General features: G+C 39.3%; 1 protein-coding gene across 1 annotated transcript in view; it reads left to right on the top strand.

The window, feature by feature from the left end:
- The window catches only part of SAMSN1 (SAM domain, SH3 domain and nuclear localization signals 1), a gene marked incomplete at its 3' end in the record, with an annotated part of 144,890 nt that overhangs the window by 31,611 nt on the left and 91,704 nt on the right, over nt 1-21,575 (top strand). The window contains exon 5 of the mRNA XM_079705278.1: nt 9,150-9,229. Coding sequence (XP_079561404.1) covers nt 9,150-9,229 — 80 coding nt within the window. The remainder of the gene's footprint in view (nt 1-9,149; nt 9,230-21,575) is intronic.

Raw genomic sequence — 21,575 nt, 5'->3', positions numbered from 1 at the left:
CTTACCCTCCCCCCTCCCCATATCCTCAAGTCCATTCTCAAGTAGGTCTGTGTCTTTATTCCCGTTTTACCCCTAGGTTCTTCATGACATTTTTTTAAATTAAATTCCATATATATGTGTTAGCATACGGTATTTGTCTTTCTCTTTCTGACTTACTTCACTCTGTATGACAGACTCTAGGTATATCCACCTCATTACAAATAGCTCAGTTTCGTTTCTTTTTATGGCTGAGTAATATTCCATTGTATATATGTGCCACATCTTCTTTATCCATTCATCCGATGATGGACACTTAGGTTGTTTCCAGCTTCGGGCTATTGTGAATAGAGCTGCAATGAACATTTTGGTACATGTCTCTTTTTGAATTACGGTTTTCTCAGGGTATATGCCTAGTAGTGGGATTGCTGGGTCATATGGTAGTTCTATTTTTAGTATTTTAAGGAACATCCATACTGTTCTCCATAGTGGCTGTACCAATTCACATTCCCACCAGCAGTGCAAGAGTGTTCCCTTTTCTCCACACCCTCTCCAGCATTTATTGTTTCTAGATTTCTTGATGATGGCCATTCTGACTGGTGTGAGATGATATCTCATTGTAGTTTTGATTTGCATTTCTCTAATGATTAATGATGTTGAGCATTCTTTCATGTGTTTGTTGGCAGTCTGTATATCTTCTTTGGAGAAATGCCTATTTAAGTCTTTTGCCCATTTTTGGATGGGGTTGTTTGTTTTTTTGCTATTGAGCTGCATGAGCTGTTTATAAATTTTGGAGATTAATCCTTTGTCAGTTGCTTCATTTGCAAATATTTTCTCCCATTCTGAGGGTTGTCTTTTGGTCTTGTTTCTGGTTTCCTTTGCTGTGCAAAAGCTTTGAAGTTTCATTAGGTCCCATTTGTTTATCTTTGTTTTTAGTTCCATTTCTCTAGGAGGTGGGTCCAAAAGGATCTTGCGGTGATTTATGTCATAGAGTGTTCTGCCTATGTTTTCCTCTAAGAGTTTGATAGTTTCTGGCCTTACATTTAGGTCTTTAATCCATTTTGAGCTTATTTTTGTGCATCGTGTTAGGGAATGATCTAAACTCATACTTCTACATGTCCCTGTCTAGTTTTCCCAGTACCACTTATTGAAGAGGCTGTCCTTTCTCCACTGTACATTCCTGCCTCCTTTATCAAAGATAAGGTTACCATATGTGCGTGGGTTTATCTCTGGGCTTTCTATCCTGTTCCATTGATCTATCTTTCTGTTTTTGTACCAGTACCACACTGTCTTGATCACTGTAGCTTTGTAGTATAGTCTGAAGTCAGGGAGCCTGATTCCTCCAGCTCTGTTTTTCGTTCTCAAGATTGCTTTGGCTATTCGGGGTCTTTTGTTTTTCCAAACAAATTTTGAAATTTTTTGTTCTAGTTCTGTGAAAAATGCCAGTGGTAGTTTCATAGGGATTGCATTGAATCTGTAGATTGCTTTGGGTAGTAGAGTCATTTTCACAATGTTGATTCTTCCAATCCAGGAACATGGTATATCTCTCCATCTATTTGTATCATCTTTCATTTCTTTTATCAGTGTCTTATAATTTCCTGTCTACAGGTCTTTTGTCTCCTTAGGTAAGTTTATTCCTAGATATTTTATTCTTTTTGTTGCAATGGTAAATGGGAGTGTTTTCTTGATTTCATTTTCAGATTTTTCATCATTAGTGTACAGGAATGCCAGAGATTTCTGTACATTAATTTTGTATCCTGCTACTTTACCAAATTCATTGATTAGCTCTAGTTTTTCGGTAGCATCTTTAGGATTCTCTATGTATAGTATCATGTCATCTGCAAACAGTGACAGCTTTACTTCTTCTTTTCCAATTTGGATTCCTTTTATTTCCTTTTCTTCTCTGATTGCTGTGGCTAAAACTTCCAAAACTAGGTTGAATAAGAGTGGTGAGAGTGGGCAGCCTTGTCTTGTTCCTGATCTTAGTGGAAATGGTTTCAGTTTTTCACCATTGAGGACAATGTTGGCTGTGGGTTTGTCATATATGGCCTTTATTATGTTGAGGAAAGTTCCCTCTATGCCTACTTTCTGCAGGGTTTTTATCATAAATGGGTGTTGAATTTTGTCGAAAGCTTTCTCTGCATCTATTGAGATGATCATATGGTTTTTCTCCTTCAACTTGTTAATATGTTGTATCACATTGATTGATTTGCATATATTGAAGAATCCTTGAATTCCTGGAATAAAGCCCACTTGATCATGGTGTATGATCCTTTTAATGTGCTGTTGGATTCTGTTTGCTAGTATTTTGTTGAGGATTTTTGCATCTATGTTCATCAGTGATATTGGCCTGTAGTTTTCTTTCTTTGTGACATCCTTGCCTGGTTTTGGTATCAAGGTGATGGTGGCCTCGTAGAATGAGTTTGGGAGTGTTCCTTCCTCTGATATTGTTTGGAAGAGTTTGAGAAGGATGGGTGTTAGCTCTTCTCTAAATGTTTGATAGAATTCGCCTGTGAAGCCATCTGGTCCTGGGCTTTTGTTTGATGGAAGATTTTTAATCACAGTTTCAATTTCAGTGCTTGTGATTGGTCTATTCATATTTTCTATTTCTTCCTGAGTCAGTCTTGGCAGGTTGTGCATTTCTAAGTATTTGTCCATTTCTTCCAGGTTGTCCATTTTATTGGCATAGAGTTGCTTATAGTAATCTCTCATGATCTTTTGTATTTCTGCAGTGTCAGTTGTTACTTCTCCTTTTTCATTTCTAATTCTATTGATTTGAGTCTTCTCCCTTCTTTTCTTGATGAGTCTGGCTAATGGTTTGTCAATTTTGTTTATCTTCTCAAAGAACCAGCTTTTAGTTTGGTTGATCTTTGCTATCGTTTCCTTCATTTCTTTTTCATTTATTTCTGATCTGATCTTTATGATTTCTTTCCTTCTGCTAACTTTGGGGGTTTTTTGTTCTTCTTTCTCTAATTGCTTTAGGTGCAGGGTCAGGTTGTTTACTCGAAATGTTTCCTTTTTCTTAAGGTGGGATTGTATTGCTATAAACTTCCCCCTTAGAACTGCTTTTGCTGCGTCCCATAGGTTTTGGGTCGTTGTGTCTCCACTGTCATTTGTTTCTAGGTATTTTTTAATTTCCTCTTTGATTTCTTCAGTGATCACTTCGTTATTGAGTAGTGTATTGTTTAGCCTCCATGTGTTTGTATTTTTTACAGATCTTTTCCTCTAATTGATGTCTAGTCTCATAGCATTGTTGTCGGAAAAGATACTTGATACAATTTCAATTTTCTTAAATTTACCAAGGCTTGATTTGTGACCCAAGATATGATCTATCCTGGAGAATGTTCCATGAGCACTTGAGAAAAATGTGTATTCTGTTGTTTTTGGATGGAATGTCCTATAAATATCAACTAAGTCCATCTTGTTTAATGTATCATTTAAAGCTTGTGTTTCCTTATTTATTTTCATTTTGGATGATCTGTCCATTGGTGAAAGTGGGGTGTTAAAGTCCCCTACTATGATTGTGTTACTGTCGATTTCCCCTTTTATGGCTGTTAGTATTTGCCTTATGTATTGAGGTACTCCTATGTTGGATGCATAAATATTTACTATTGTTATATCTTCTTCTTGGATCAATCCCTTTATCGTTATGTAGTGTCCTTCTTTGTCTCTTCTAATAGTCTTTATTTGAAAGTCTATTTTGTCTGATATAAGAATTGCTACTCCAGCTTTCTTTTGATTTCCATTTGCATGGAATATCTTTTTCCATCCCCTTACTTTCAATCTGTATGTGTCTCTAGGTCTGAAGTGGGTCTCTTGTAGACAGCATATATATGGGTCTTGTTTTTGTATCCATTCAGCCACTCTGTGTCTTTTGGTGGGAGCATTTAGTCCATTTACATTTAAGATAATTATTGATATGTATATTCCTATTCCCATTTCCTTAGTTGCTTTGGGTTCATTATTGTAGGTATATTCCTTGTGTTGTGTTTCTTGCCCAGAGTAGTTCCTTTAGCATTTGTTGTAAAGCTGGTTTGGTGGTGCTGAACTCTCTCAGCTTTTGCTTGTCTGTAAACGTTTTAATTTCTCCATCAAATCTGAATGAGATCCTTGCTGGGTAGAGTAATCTTGGTTGCAGGTTTCTCTCCTTCATCACTTTAATTATGTCCTGCCACTCCCTTCTGGCTTGTAGCGTTTCTGCTGAGAGATCAGCTGTTAACCTGATGGGGATTCCCTTGTGTGTTATTTGTTGTTTTTCCCTTGCTGCTTTTAATATGATTTATTTGTGTTTAATTTTTGACAGTTTGATTAATATGTGTCTTGGTGTATTTCTCCTTTGATTTATTCTGTATGGGACTCTCTGTGCCTCCTGGACTTGATTAACTATTTCCTTTCCCATATTAGGGAAGTTTTCAACTATAATCTCTTCAAATATTTTCTCAGTCCTTCTTTTTCTCTTCTTCTTCTGGAACCCCTATAATTCGAATGTTGGTGCGTTTAATGTTGTCCCAGAGGTCTCTGAGACTGTCCTCTGTTCTTTTCATTCTTTTTTCTTTATTTTGCTCTGCAGCAGTTATTTCCACTATTTTATCTTCCACCTCACTTATCCGTTCTTCTGCCTCAGTTATTCTGCTATTGATCCCATCTAGAGTATTTTTCATTTCATTTATTGTGTTTTTAATCGATGCTTGATTCATCTTTAGTTCTTCTAGGTCCTTGTTAACTGTTTCTTGCATTTTGTCTATTCTATTTCCAAGATTTTGGATCTTGGAAATAGAATCTTGGATCATCTTTACTATCATTATTCTGAATTCTTTTTCAGGTAGACTGCCTATTACCTCTTCATTTGTTAGGTCTGGTAGGTTTTTATCTTGCTCCTTCACCTGCTGTGTGTTTTCCTGTCTTCTCATTTTGCTTATGTTACTGTGTTTGGGGTCTCCTTTTTGCAGGCTGCAGATTCGTAGTTCCCGTTGTTTTTGGTGTCTGTCCCCAGTGGCTAAGGTTGTTTCAGTAGGTTGTGTAGGCTTCCTGCTGGGGGGGACTAATGCCTGTGTTCTGGTGGTTGAGGCTCGATCTTGTCTTTCTGCTGGACAGGTCCACGTCTGGTGGTGTGTTTTGGGGTGCCTATGGCCTTATGATGTTTTTAGGTAGCCTCTCTGCTAATGGGTGGGGCTGTGTTCCTGCCTTGCTAGTTGCTTGGCATAGGGTGACCAGCACTGTAGCTTGCTGGTCGTTGACTGAAGCTGGGTACTGGTGTTGAGATGGAGATCTCTGGGAGATTTTCGCTGCTTGATATTATGTGGAGCTGGGAGGTCTCTTGTGGACCCGTGTCCTTAAGTTGGCTCTCCCACTTCAGAGGCACAGCACTGACTCCTGGCTGTAGCACCAAGAGCCTTTCATCCACCCGGCTCAGAATAACAGGGAGAAAAAGTAGAAAGAAAGAATTAGTAGAAGAAAGAAAGAGAGAGGGAAAGAAAGGAAGAAGGGAAGAAAGGAAGGAAGGGAGGAAGAAAGAAAGAAAGGAGGGATGGAGGGAGGAAGGATGGAAAGAAAGAAGGAAAGAAAGGAGGGAGGGAGGGAGGAATAAAGCAAAAGGAAGAGTGAATGGAAGAAGGGAGGGAGAGAGGGAGGAAGGAAAGAAAGAAAGAAAGACAGGAGGGAGGGAGGAAGGAAAGAAAAAGAAAGTGGAAAGAAGAAGGGTGGGAGGGAGGGAGGGAGGAAAGAAAAAGAAAGAAGGAAAGGACGAGCGGAGGGAGGGAGGGAGGAAGGGAAGGTAGGAAAAAAAGAAAGGGCAGGTAAAGTAAAATAGAATAAAGTATGAAATATAGTAGCGTTATTAAAATTAAAAAGTAATTATTGAAAAAAAACACCGACCGATAGAACCCTGGGACATATGGTGGAAGCAAAGCTATACAGAGAGAATCTTACACAGAAGATTACATATACACATTCACAAAAAGTGAGCAGGGGGAAAAATCAAAAATCTTGCTCTCCAAGTCCACCTCCTCAATTTGGGATAATTCGTTGTAAAAAGAGGAAAAGGGCGAGAAGTCTGAAATCTTGCTAAGTCCACCTCCTTAATTTGGGATAATTCGTTGTAAAAAGAGGAAAAAGGGGGGAAAGTCTTAAATCTTGTCCTCAAAGTCCACTTCCTCAATTTGGGATGATTCGCTGTCCATTCATGCACTCCACAGACGCAGGGCACATCAAATGGACCGTGGAGCTTTAATCCGCTGCCTCCGAGGCTGCACAAAGAGATTTCCCTGTCTCTGCTCTCACAACTCCCGGGTCTCAGCCTTGGACCTGGCCCCGCCTCTGCGCGTAGGTCGCCGGAGGGCGTCCGTTCTTCGCTCAGACAGGACGGGTTTAAAGGAGCCGCTGATTCGGGGGCTCTGGCTCACTCAGGCAGAGGGGAGGGAGGGGCGCGCAGTGTGGGGCGGGCCTGCGGCGGCAGAGGCCGGCGTGACGTTGCAGCAGCCCGTGGCGCTCCGTGCGCTTTCCCGGGAAAGCCGTCCCTGGGTCCCGGGACTCCGGCAGTGGCGGGGTGCACAGGCCCCCCGGAAGGCGGGGCGGACAGTGACCCGCGCTCGCACACAGGCCCGGCGACGGTGGCGACGGTGGCGGCGGCGGCGGCGGCAGCCCCAGCGTCCCACGCCTGTCTCCGAGGTCCGCGCCTTACCCGCGGCTCGCGCCTGTCTCCGGCGCTTCCCCAAGCAGCCCTCTTAATGCCCTCTCCTCGCGCACCAGGAAACAAAAGGGAAAAAAGTCTCTTGCCTCTTCGGTAGCTCCAGACCCTTTCCCCGACTCCCTCCGGGCTAGCCATGGTGCACTAACCCCTTCAGGCTCTCTTCCTGCCGCCAGCCCCAGTCCTCTCCCTGCGCTCCGACTGAAAGCCGATACCCGAGCCTCAGCTCCCAGCCCCGCCCGCCCCGGCGGCGGAGCAGACAAGCCTCTCGGGCTGGTGTGTGCCTGAGGGCACCGATCCTCTGTGCCAGAATCTCTCCGCTTTGCCCTCCACACCCCTGTTGCTGCGCTCTCCTCCGCTACTCCGAAGCTTTCCCCCTCCGCCACCTGCAGTCTCCGCCCGCGAAGGGGCTTGTAGTGTGTAGAAACCTTCCCTCCTTCACGGCTCCCTCCCACTGGTGCAGGTCCCGTCCCTATCCTATTGTCTCTGTTTATTCTTTTTTCTTTTGCCCTACCCAGGTATGTGGGGAGTTTCTTGCATTTTGGGGGGTCTGAGGTCTTCTGTCAGCGTTCAGTAGGTGTTCTGTTGGAGTTGTTCCACGTGTAGATGAATTTCTGATGTATCTGTGGGGAGGAAGGTGATCTCCGCGTCTTACTCTTCCGCCATCTTCCTCCGGGTCCTGGGGTGATTTCTGTTGAGAGAGCTGAGAACAATGACTGCCCATTAGCAATGGCGGACCTTCACCTCACCACAGATCTCCCAATGTCTCCTTGACAAAATTCACTTCATTGAGTTAAATTACTTATTTGCCTCTGTAGATGTTTATATTTGCAGCATTGGTCTCGTGGGTTATGTCCACATTCCTCCACCTGGCACTCAAGGTCCATTGCCATTTGGCCTTACTCACCCACCCAGGCTCACCTCCTCTTGTGCAGTATCCAGAACTGCCTCTGACGTGACCAATCTCAATCTCTACATTTAATTGAACATGTTCCACTTATTCCACGCTATAGGCTAGTGTTCACAGCATTGTTGCTGTATCTGTAACTTTTCCTTTTCTTCTGCCTTTCCAAACAATCTCCCTTCTTCAAGCTTCCATTGAGGCCCTGCATCTTCTGGGAGTACTCTGGGTGCTAGTGCTCTCTTCCCACCGTAGTGTATGAATCACTCATTTTACTGCCTTACACTGTTATGTAAGTGATATAAATGCATTGTGCACATCCCTCACTCTGTGGCTTCCAGATTCGAGAGTACAGGAGTGTACTTCACTGGTGTTTTCCTGAGCCCCAAATAGTAATTATAGAGGGAGCTCTCCAAAATTCAGGTTCGGGGGATCAAAAAAAAGAAAAGAGATGAAAAGGAATATAGGAACAGAGGAAAGAATTTTTCTAAGTACAGAAACTAAAAAAAAAAAAAAAAAGAAGAAAAACGGTGTAAAAACTCTGTTTCTATCATTCTGACTGTGTGATGGCAGATCTTTCTTCAAAGAACCAGATCACAAAACCAGCTCATTTTAAAATTTCAGTATTTTCTGGAGCCCTGTAGTGTGGTGACTCTGATGTGAAATATTAACTAGGTGGTGTAAATAATTCTGAGACTGAGCTGTGAATTTAATATATCTTTTAACCATAGCTATAATGGGGATCGGGGGATAAACCTGCTCCTATTTTTCACTATGTGTGGAAGGTAGGCCTTGCCTCTTCCTTCCTCGCCCTCAGAATACAAGAATGAGGAATAGTGGAAACTTGAAGTAGTAGTAATGACTGGAAGTAAAAGGGAGTGAAGGTGAAAGAAAAAGTCATTGGCCTGGAGGCTGGGTGATTTCTGTGGGTCTCAGTATCCTCATCTGTAAACTACAGGGCTTGGATTAAGTGATCCATGAAGTCCTGTCTTCTTTTAGTACACTGTGGATGTCAGATTTATATAAATGGAGCCCCTTTCACAGGGCCTGAAAGGGAAATGCTGCTATCTTTTGAAAAGGTTTCATTTAGCTGCAAGCAAATGGATGACACACTCCAAAGCTTTTACCAAAGCAGGCAGAGAACAATTTCAACATAAATAATTCATGTTGAGGAGACATAAGTTAATGAAGCTCAAAATGCCAGGGATGGAAAGCTTGGTTTAACAGAAACAAGTGAGGTGATAACATTACCTCATAGCATTTTGGAGTTAGAAGTGGTTTAGTAGCTCACATGCTACTCTTTTATAAGTGGGAAGGAAACTGAGTCCCCGAAAAGTTCCATGGCTTGCTCAAGGACACAGCTGGTCAGAGGCATTCTTTGTTTTTTTTTTTTTTGTTAAATTTCTATTTTACTTTGATTGGTTTCTTATAAGAACAGTGTATCTTTAAGAAAGTAAACATTCATGGTCTAGTCAATATAATGCCTTAATAGACTAAAGAAAAATATTTAGGTATTCAATTGCACTTAAACTTCTTAAATCTTGTCATTTCTGATAATCTCTGTGTAACGCTTACCTCTTTTCATAGATCTAAATGAAGATGATTTTCTTTTGAGTAATAATAGACATACTCTTCAAGGAAAAAAACTACAAGGCATTTCTTATCAGGTAATGTAAATAATCAACATTTACATGGTATTTTGTGAAAATCATCTTGTTATTGATGTGTACGTAGTGTACAATACTTAGCCTTGTAGCTATTTTGTATTTAGTTACTGCAGGCTGTTTTGTAATTCATATGCTTATGTCTCTGTGAATTGGAATACAAATGAAAAAAATTAAATGATGACGAGTTAATAAACCATTCTGATTATACAAAACATCATGTTCTATAGCCTTTTGATAAGTAACTCTGAACTTGGTAAATTAATATACTGGGATTTTCTCTGACAAGACTTGTGCTAAGTGTTTAGAATTATCTAGCAATCTTCAGTGAGGGGCATGTCCCTCATGTTTTATGCTTGATATAAAAACATATACTGTGATTTCTGACATATCCCTTTAAAACTTGCATTAATTAGCCCAGGAGTTCAAGCAATTAAGAGTGTCTGAACCTTGGGACTCCCTAATAAAAACATAGCATTAATTAACAGCAAATAATTGCTATTCACCCTGTAACAAAAAATCATATATGAGTCAATAGGGCCAACTCAGTCATCATACTGATTTTTGATATTTTTCTGACAGCCATAGGGTTCTCTTTCATCATTCTGATGGTTTTATTAAAAAATTTAGAACTGACCTTCCTCAACACAGTAGATTGATCAATAGGCAGATGGTATGTAGCATATGAATTATGAGGGGTTGATCTGGTGAGGAAAGGGAACTCAAATTCCTAAATCCAGCCTGATTTCTGAGGCTGTCGGAGGTCCTCCGATGAATTAGACAGTGGACCATAACTTTTGATCAAGCACAGTTTCTGCTGGCTGCTCTGATGCCGCCGGAGTTATGGAACTATGCTCCCGAGAGGACTGCTGCACCAGCTTGCACTTTGCCGGGAAGTCTGTCAACCAGTGGGTTCTCCTGCCGTGCACGGTTGAGAGCTCTGAAAACAGACAGAGCTCTGCTGGAGTCTTAGTTTGGCCCTCGTAGCTATATGACCTTGAGCAATTTACTTAATCTCTCGATGCCTCAGTTTTCATCATCTGTAAAATCAATCTATAAAGAACCTATATCTCATGGCTGTCATGATAAGTGAAATACTTCATTAAAGCACTTAGCCTCATGGCTGGCCTTTAAGAGATGTTTTTAAAAATTTAGTTGTTGTTATAGAGCCTCCTCTCTTCTCTTTCCCCTTCCTTCTCCTCTTACTCTTTGCAAGAATTTAATGACCCTTTCACGAGCACAGCTGGCAGATTATCTCTGAAACATGCAGTCTCATCCTCCCAAATTTAGATGAGCCTAAGTGAAACACTGTCTGATAGCAAGGAAAAAATAACAACTGGTTTATAGTAAGAGCTCCCCTGACATGTTTTGTGCCCAGAGGAATTCTCCTTTAGGTCTTTAGTAGAAAAATAGAACTATCTCTTAGAAATAAGAAAATGATGTAGAACATTCTTAGACTAAAGGCTTAAAGGTAAATCATTAACACCAAACTTTCTGTACATTTTAATTGGCTAAGAAATGATTCTTCTAGAATGGTAACCATTCAAATGTACTATGTAGTTTATCACTAAAGATTAGTTGAGGGAATTCATACCCAGTGACAGGCAGGCAGGAGCTATCTAATCTAGAAATCTTCATTTGAGAGTTGGTGGTCTTATCTATCTTTAATATCCCTCTTCTTATTCATAGTAGGCATTCAATTGAGCTTAGTTAATTAAGAAACACTTTTTCTGTATGACAAAATACTTCAGTGTAACAGAGTATTATTAAATATTAAGCAGCGCTATGAAAATTATTAATATATTAACTCCTTTTGACTGAGGAAAAGAAAAGTAGAAGCAGTTTACCCTTTGAAAGATGAAGGAGAGAGGGAACCATTCTGTGGTGTGAAGGGGAAACTGGCCTTTTGGTGGAATCCATAAGAATGGACTTTGGCACAGACTGTGGCCTCTCATCATGTGAGCAAATGACTTACCAGAGCATTGTTTCTCCAACTGTGGCCTGGGGACCATCTATATCAGAATAACTTAGGGTATTTGTTAAAAATGCAGATTTCTGGACCACACCCCGGTCCAACTGAATTATCATGTCTGTGGTCCAGGAATCAGTATTTTTATGTGAGTTTTCAGAGGAGGCTCAGTACATGAACCATGAGACCCTGGGAACCAGATAGTTGATGAGAACTTGTCTGCAGACTTGATGTCTCACGTATTTTCACTTTACAAGCCCCAACTTGGTTCATGTCTGGTCTTGGAAGACAATAGCCTCCTGGAAAAACCAAAGTTGAGAGTTGTTCCATATTACAGGAATGATATGCATTCATTACAGAACTTTTTAGAACTATATAAAAGTAGAAAGGATCAAAATACTGAATAATATCTTAAAAGGGTGAATATTTTCATATCACTGGCGATTTTACAGAATATCATTAACATGGGATAAAGTTCATAAGGTGTAAAACATATTATAGTTATTATTACCCTAGGACCATGCCTACAAAATATATTTTGGACAATACAAACATTCAGAGTAAAAGATTTAAATATGAATTGAATTTCCAGCCAGAAAACACTCAACCAGACATGTTTCCTTCATGTTCTCAAACTGAGAAGAAGATCTCAGATGTAAAGAAAGTACAAGGAACCAAGTGGCCGGAGTCGGGGAAGATAGTTATGGAATGCTTTCTCTGATACTGACTTTACTCCGTGAATATTTTTGTCTACTTGGCCTGGGATTAGTCTGTTGGAGGACCAGGCTTGCAGGAGAAGTGCTCAAGGGGAGAGTTTGAAGCAAAGCCAGCTGCCTGGTACTGTGATCATTATAACGACCATAAAGAACATCTTGGGGCAACTTGACTCCCAGCCTTGATTTTTGTATCCTTGTTCTTGTTTGTTCTTTTCCGGCAGCATTCAGTTGATGGCTCAAACCTTTTGTAGCATATTGAAAAGGGTATAAAATATGCAGTAATATGGACTTTGGGCTAATATATTTTCAAAAATGTTTCATGCCTCATTTCTCATGTAAATTCTTCGGTTGCATTCAGCCTTCAGAGCACCATTCATATTCATGATATAGAAGAGGGATAACATTTATTACTTTCAGTGCTAGAGGTATTCAGCACTGTCAAGTACCCCCAGCCAGGAATGCACCAAAACATTTTCTCCCTGAGCAACTTCCATGGGAAAAGTGTTGCTGAATGAATGAATTTTTAAATTTTAAAGTAAATATTTATACACAATATATTTATACACAATGTATTTATAAAATATATAAATATATTTGCATCTTTTATTATATATTTACATATAAATATATAATAAAATATATTTTATTATATATATTTACATGTAAATATATGTTTATATTTTTATAAAAATATATATATATTCCCCAAAACCTTAGGTTCCCTAAGGTTAGAGTGTTAGATCACTCCATACGCTTTTAATCAATTTCTTTCTTGATGTTCTTTTCTATGGCAACTGTAAGGATAAGTATTTGAATTGTCAGCCACCCCCGTAGTTAGGGGTGGTCATAAAACCCAATTCTGGCCAATGAGATGTAATCAAAACTGCCTGGGGAGGGCTTTCTTCTTTGAAAAAAAATAAAGCAAACCTTCATGAGGAGAAAGCTTTATCCTTTGTCCTTCTCACTCCCTGGAGCTGGAACTTGATATCTGGTATGTTAGCAGCTATCTTGCCACCCTCAGGGTGACAGGCACATGTTAAGGATGGTGAAGCAGGCAAGTGCGTGGAGCTTTATTCATCATTGACATTCTTGAGTAACTGCATCAGCATTGGACTGCCTATGTCTGGACTTCTTATTGTGTGGAAATATAAGCCCCATACTTGTTTAAGCCACTATTGTTAGGTTTTCTGTTCCTCAAAGCTGAATGTATTCCTAACTGATATACTTTATTTTTAAAACGGTTACTTCTGCTAATACTGAATCCTAATTGGTTTAAGATATTAGACCCAAGCTGTGCTCACAGAGTTGGATGATGTCTAGAATCAGCTCTGACTGTACAATCTAGACTAGCTTCCTTCAATTCTCAAGCAGTGTAATCAACATCTAGATTTGGGAGTTAGTCATTTGTCTATAAGATGAAAATTAGATTAATAACAAAAAATCTATGGACTACATACAGGTCATTGGCTATATATATACCTAAAACCGTATCCAGTACAGCACAGCATTTTTGGGAAAGGTGTGTATATTAGATTAAAGCCGAATTGCTTTTTGGTGAGCTTAACTGAGGTCATGACACCAAGTGACTAGGGAAGAGCTTTAAGGTTATGCTGTGATCCTCTTGTTAACAAGCATCAGGTTGTTAACAAGAGGTCCTAATGGTCCCTCATTAGGTTTCATCAGACAACTTTTCTGTGGTTCTAAGCAAAGTTGTGAACAAACCATAAGGCAGGAAAAAAAAAAAAAAGAGGCCAAAATGACAGATTATTTAAATAGCTCCTGAAAGTGTCAACTAAAAAACAGTCTTTACGTGTGATGTGATCACTTAAAGATGAACTAATGATGTTGTGCATTGTTCTTATTTTCAAGTACTTTCTTCTCCATTATATAACTTTAGCTATTATATTATCTGTTGCTACATAATAAATTACCCTTAAATTTAAGGGCTTAAAACAGCAAACATTTATTATGCCACCGTTTCTGTGAGTTAGGAGTTTGACAGTGGTAAAGCTGGGTGATTCTACCTCAGGGTCTCTCATGAAGTTGTAATTAAAATATCATCTGAAGGCTGCCTAAGCTGAAGGAACTGCTTCCAAACTCCCTCTCGTGGCCGCAACCAGGAGGCCTCAGCTCCTTGTGGGAGGAGCTGTTTGGAGGAATCAGTCTCTCACCATGTTGGACTTCGCATGGGGCTGTTTGAGTGTCCTCGCAGCATGGAATTTGGCTTCTCCCAGAGTGAGTTGTCCAAGACACAGAGAAAGAAGGAAACCAAAATTCCTTCTAAGAACTAGTCTCAGAAGTCATATGCTATCACTTCCAGCTTATTTTATTTGTTAAAAGCAAGTTATTAAATCCAGCTCATACTAAGAGGAGGGGCCTTATGACCCATCTTTTGAAGAGAGCAGTATAAAACAATTTGTGGGTATATTTTAAAACCACCAGAGCTACCTAATAATATTTTGAGGCTACAGGTGGAGGATTCCTGCATCCCAAGACCAAGATTATAACTCATTTAACAAACAGAGAGAAGTAGAACTGTATTTGGTAGCTAGAATAGAATGTAACCTCTTTTATTTTTTTAACTATAAGACTTTAAAGAGTGGCTTTAATTGGTATTAAAAAAACATTGAATGTTATGTAATGTACATTTTTGTCTCTGGTGAAATGAAGTTAAAATCAGACTAGATCTTATTTCAGTATCCAAAGTTATACTCTATCTATCTATCTATATTCCCTTTTAAAGCAAGGAAAAGAGCTTAAGCAACCTTCATTTTAACTTTTAGTTTATTCACAGAAAACGAAATGGCTCGTAGTAACAAATGAATTTTATGAATGAGCTGTGTTATCTAGCCAAGTTCTAATTCTAAATATCTGTGTGTATTTTCACCTCTTGATCATCTTAAAAGGTTGATAGGAATTATTTGGGTATTTCTCAGTATTACTCTCATTTTTTAAAAATTAATTAATTTATTTATTTTTGGCTGCATTGGGTCGTCGTTGCTACATGCAGCTTTCTCTAGTTGCAGTGAGCGGGGGCTACGCTTCATTGTGGTGCGTGTGGGCGTCTCATTGTGGCGTCTCATTCTCTTATTGTGGAGCACTGCCTCTAGGCACGAGGGTCAGGAGTTGTGGCTCACGGGCTCTAGAGCACAGGCTCAGTAGCTGTGGCATATGGGCTCAGCTGCTCCACGCATGTGGGATCTTCCCAGACTAGGGCTCGGACCCGTGTCACCTGCATTATCAGGTGGATTCCTAACCACTGCACCACCAGGGAAGTTCCAGTATTATTCTCATTTTTAAAAGAATTATATAATTTAAAAAATGACTAGCAAACATATTCTGGTAACTTAAACTGCGCCAAACTAGTTGATATCTTTAAAAGGGAACACAAGCCTGAAAATGTGGACCTAATTCTTTAAAAATCCACATGCTACATACACTCAATGGCAAAATAAAATCCAATCACTCAGTACTAGTTTCCATCACTTCAGCTACTCTGTCAGTTTCTACATTTGGTTTTGGTCTAGAACTTGTGGGACTTCTGCCTAGTTTGGTTACTAACTTGCTTTACCTTTATATGAGTCATAACTCTTGACTTTGGACTTGTTTAAACTCTCTGTGCCTCAATTTCATTATGTGTAAAATGATGCTAAGAAAAACTTCTTATGATTGTTATAAATATTAAATGAAGCAGCATATGTATACTACCCCTAGAAGATATTCAATGAACATTTATGTCCTTTCCCTAAACTCTTCTTAATCCCATTGTAAGACTTCCCCTCAGAATAAAAGTTGAAATTCGTGTCTGTTTTCTATTATAAACTCCATCCAGTGCCTTTTGCTGCAGGCTTGTGGTGCCCCGGGTAGAAACCGTGTTTAATGCCAGGTACTTGGATTTTTTCAAAAGAGTAGAAGTTGACAGTAAGGACCTTACATTGACAGGAACCAGACATAATAAAAATATCCTGTGCTATTGTTTCAGGAAGGGGGACCTCTTCCAGAGCCCAAGGGTGGCTCTTGCCTAACACTCAGAAATGAATTGTCCGAGGAGACACACGTGCTGACAAAACAAGAGACTTTATTGGGAAGGGGTGCCCGGACAGAGAACAGCAGGGTAAGGAACCCAGGAGAACTCTCTACCACGTGGCTTGCAGTCTCGGGTTTTATGGTAATTGGGTTAGTTTCCAGGTTGTCTCTGGCCAATCACTCTGACCCAAGGTCCTTCCTGGTGGCGTGAGCATCACTCAGCCAAGATGGATTCCAGTGATAAGGATTCTGGGAAGTTGGTAGGACATATGGACTAGAGTCTCCTCTCTCCTTTTGACCTTTTCCAAATTCGTCCCGTTGGTGGTAGCTTGTTAGTTCCACATTCCTTACCAGGACCTCCTGTTGTAAGATAACACATGCAAGTAGTTACTACGGTGCCTGACCAGGGCAGGCAGTTTCAGTCCCCTAACACTATGACGTCAGATATGACCCAACTCCAAATGTACATTTAGTTTGAGTTTAAACTCCATCAGAGTTTCAAAGAGGGATACCCATTATCTACTCAATGATAGAGGGCATTAAGGGAAGAAGGAATAGACAGCTTCATAAACCACTTTTCTGACCCTAACTTTCTTTCTACCAAACTTCTTCTGGGCTTTGGACCATGTGTTGGGACTTGAGTAAGTGAAGGATGGGGAGTGAATTCACTATACATATAATGTATATATACTATATGTACATACATGCACATACGTATTCATCTTTGTATACATGTATGTAAAGATCAAGTTACTGATGAAACATTAATCACTGTACTTTGATAATGTGATAATTTTGGTTGAGGAAATGAATCCTTTCCCCATTATTCTGGTATCTTTGTACAGTTTTGTTTTTGTTTGTTTTAAAGAATGTCAACATCAATCTTGTTTTCTTTTTTTAATATTAAAAAGGGTGACATTTGAATGTTGAAGTTCTTCTCAGTCTCAAAGACATATTAAGCCTACTGTATCCTATTTAAGTGGTTTCTCCATCTCTTTCCCAGTAATTTTAATGCCATGAGCATTGTTTTCTATAGTTCTTTGTTACATTTGTTTTCAGCTGCCACATGGAAGTGTTTTTAGAGAACATAAAAAGACTTGTCCTTATTGAGAAAGTTCCTGACCCAAGAGAAGGATTTCCTTCAAAGAAGGATGAGTTTTATTTTTTTTTTTTTTTTTTTTTTTTTTGCGGTATGCGGGCCTCTCACTGTTGTGGCCTCTCCCATAGTGGAGCACAGGCTCCGGACGTGCAGGCTCAGCAGCCATGGCTCACGGGACTGGCCGCTCCACGGCACGTGGGATCTTCCCAGACCGGGACACGAACCCGTGTCCCCTGCATCAGCAGGCGGACTCTCAACCACTGCACCACCAGGGAAGCCCAAAGGATGAGTTTTTAATGTAAAATAATTTTCCCTAAAATTTAGCAATTTCTCCTGAGTCATGGAAAATTTTTTAGTGTTATAAAGTGTATCACCTTTGTGTGACAACTCTCTCTTATGACATTGAAATCCTCAGATCACATCAACCACCTTCCTTTCCTTGTTGAGCTATTGCTAAACAGAGGTTCAGGGAAAGGACATGTTTTAGCATGTATGGAAAAATTTCCAGGACACTCATGTACAGCAGCAAGTCTTCTAGTATTATGGGCTTGAATAGACTGTAAATCCTCTTTGCAGTTCTTTTTCCAGATTGGCTTTTGGGAACACTATAAGCTAAATTATACAACTTTATCTGATTATTATTTCCCAAGGTGTAATATAAATTTCAGAGTCTGTGGCAAATAACCATCTATAACAAATCATTTTCTTTATGTAGGTACAAATATAATAGTTTCAATATATCTCCATTTACGGCCCACTCTTCCCAAAGATAATTAACATGTTAACATCTAAGTTTCTATAGTTTTCTTCTCAACAGTACTTTTTTGTCAAAGGAATGATAGCTATGCTAGGTAGAAAGAGGTGATGGAAAGGAACTATTTAAATATTACTTCTATTCCCTGAAAAATTACTGTACCCTACCTTTGCTATTTTCCATGCCTTCTGAGTTTTTAATGACTAGCTAAAATATCAAAGAGCTGTGGGGAAAAAAACAACTGAATCTCAATGAATACTAGAAGGACTTCCCCGATGAAAATAAGGCTATGCGTTTGGGAAGACTAAGAGATAACTTAATTAAAACAGAATCAAAAGAACTGGATCGAAGGACCTGGAGCTACCACTGACTGTGTTCTTAGGCTATGAAATTCATATTTCTGTGCCTCTTTTCTCACCGTTAAGGTGTTGGACTAGATGAATACAAAGGCTTTTTCAAATGCTAATAATCTGTGATTAATAGTAGCTGATTCCCACTTTTTCCTTGATACTCTTCTGAGGTCCAAGAGTTTATATAAGGTAGCAAAAGGGATACATATATAATGTAATGTCCCTAAACTTATTTGAGAAGCAATGCATTCCTATGATCCAACTCCTCATTTTGGAGACACATAGGGAAGTGAAAGTGGCTTGCTCAAGTGCACATGGCTAGTCACAAAGCAGAGCATCACAACAGAGCACTTATCTGCAGTCCAATGCTGGTTCTATTAAACCAGGTTTTCCTGACACTTTTCATTTATTTATTGTATATGTTAAATTATAACTCCTAGATATAAGGGTTGTATTTTTTCTATGTAATTTACTATACCCATAGCCCCTTATATTGCTAGGAATCCAACAGGTGCTTAATAAAAATTAATTAATTTGTATACTGGCTCATAAATTTCTTATCATTCACATTTTTGGGTCAGCTAGAGACTGTACCCCCCCCCCAAAAGAAATGTGCTTATGAACTGTTCCAGAAACTTCTTCAAAATTTCAAAGCAGAGAATATTACGTGGAAGTAGGAAAGATATTGCTTCTGCAGCCTTTCCCTTTAAACCAACACAACCTCATTTGTATCTCTGACTTGTGTAATCCTGGCAGCTTCCAGCTGGCTTGGCAGCGTCTCCACGTTAAAAGATAGACCGCAACTTACGGGTCAATGAGCAAAGAGCAGTCTTGGCTACTCATACAGAAATGGGGAGAGATGGCTGTGAACTTGTATCTTCCTTGCGTCTTGGAAAATAGAGCCTAGGTGACACATTATTCCAAGGCCAGAATTATACACCCCAAAATCTGCTTGAGAGGGAGGAGAAGGAGCCAGAAATCTGTGTTAGAACTTGAGTGGGTGACTTGTATTTATATAGTGGGATAAGCTTGTTACATAAAGGGCTTTATTAGACATGCTAAATTACATTGCTTAGCTGTTCGAATGCCTGCTAATCCTCTAGACAAATGCATTTCCTTTCCCCACCTTACTTGGTGCAGTCTTTCCTGTGAATAACCATCACATTTTATTTGTATATCTCATATGACACACATTCACCTTTTCCTCCAGATGCATTTTTCACCAACTGTCCAGTTCCCATATATTTATTGAGCATGTTAGAGACCAGGGTTGAGATGTGCAAAACAACTATGGAACCCCAAAGAGCTCACCTTTCAGTGGAGGGGATGGACACAGAAACTTAGGTGACTGTTTTTTAAAATCACTCATATTAAGCAATGAGCATCACAAGGCAGACAAAATGTCTTATACTCTTTTGCATTTCCCAGAGGTTAGGTGCTCAGTAAATATGTGTTGAATGAATAAGTAAATATCTTATAAGGCTTCTAGGAGAATATATTCTATTTCATTAATTAGTGTATGCACCTGCCTATTCATTCAATGACTTTTTTTTATTGTGCCCAACCCTATTTTAAGCGCTGATACAGTCTTCATTTCAATTTCTATCACAAAATAATACATTTTGTAATTATACATATGTAAGTACATTTAACATCAACATGGCAATTTTTCCACCAGTTATTTCTTCAATCAATATTTCTTTTGTGTAAATGAATTATTTTCAAATTGTCTTTTTAGCTAGTTATAGTTCCAAAGAAATCAGTAAAATAAACCTCTGAGATGAAACTTGTTTGCATTGATTGATTCTAGTTCATAATCCTCTTGGTTTTTTTACTGTCCATTGAGTTACTAAATGTTAATTGATCATTGTGACCTTACAAATTATCTTTTTAGAGTATGTTTTAGGTCATAAGTAGAGAGTAATCACTTTCACGTAAAAGAGAATGGAGATACAGTTTTGGCGGAAATAGATTTGATTAAAACAAACCTATATTCTTAATACATCTTTTTTTTTTTTTTTTTTTTTTGCCGTACACGGGCCTCTCACTGCCGCGGCCTCTCCCGCTGCGGAGCACAGGCTCCAGACGCGCAGGCCCAGCGGCCATGGCTCACGGGCCCAGCCGCTCCGCGACACGTGGGATTCCCCCCGGAGAGGGGCACGAACACACGTCCCCTGCATCAGCAGGCAGACCCCCAACCACTGCACCACCAGGGAAGCCCAATACATCTTTTAAATTATAGAATTTCTCCCAATTATAGAAGTAATATGTCTTCATTGTAGAAAACTTGGAAAATGCTGAGTATATAAAGAAGAAAGAAGGTACTTAGAGGGGTGTTTATACAAATTTGCATTCTGATTTTCCACTTAACAGTGTATTGTGCGCATTAAAAAAATCATTTCTAGGGCTTCCCTGGTGGCTCAGTGGTTGAGAGTCCGCCTGCCGATGCAGGGGATACGGGTTCGTACCCCGGTCTGGGAAGATCCCACATGCCGCGGAGCGGATAGGCCCGTGAGCCATGGCCGCTGAGCCTGCGCATTCGGAGCCTGTGCTCCGCAACGGGAGAGGCCACATCAGTGAGAGGCCGGCATACCGCAAAAAAAAATAATAATAAAATAAAAATCATTTCTAAAGCCCTAAGAATTGTCAAAATTTGAGTAAATAAGTGAAGAGTCAAAAGACTACGAGGTTCAGAGAAATTGTCAATGCAAAATACATGAAACTACTTGAAGTTTCACTTCAGGGTGTTCATTACAGCTTCCTTTTAAAATAAACCAAGATAATAACTTTTTTAAAACCTCTATTTCCTCTGTTGAAGAAATTATGTGATATAGATGTCAGGTGATCTGTTTTTTTCTATTTGAATACTTGCTAAAGAGATCACTAGAGAGGAAAATTTTTCTAAATCAGAAATTAAGAACAAAAAAAGAACAAAGGGAAATTATTTTACTTCATTCAAGGTCTATCATGTTACTTTCCAACTTCCTTTTCATTAGTAGCGTAAAGAAATCACAGTTCATACAGTTAGATGATTTAGATTTACTTAGTCTCCGTAAGCCTCAGTTTCTCCTGTGTAAAAAGAAGGGGATAAAAGTAGAAGAGATTTAAATTCCCTGGTAGTGAAATACATATATGAAAGAGAACACATGTATAAATATATATGATATTAAATATTCATATGTATTATATATAAAGACATATATAAAAGTATATATTATATATATATATATATATATTAAGATAGGCCTATAAATCTATATACCTGATACTTATCCTCTATATTGGAGAACCATATTTAACTTATAAATCAAAACCCTGAGTTTGGTTGGTCTTAATTTGACCATCAATACCAGATAACTAGTAACTAGATAATTAGTTGGTTCCTAAAAATCTTGTGGGAAAGAATATTGGATTAAAAGTCAGAACACTTGGGCT

This window comes from Hyperoodon ampullatus (genome assembly GCF_949752795.1).
Source record: "Hyperoodon ampullatus genome assembly, chromosome: 5".
Lineage (NCBI taxonomy): Eukaryota > Metazoa > Chordata > Mammalia > Artiodactyla > Ziphiidae > Hyperoodon > Hyperoodon ampullatus.
This window is presented reverse-complemented; position numbering and strand designations above follow the sequence as displayed.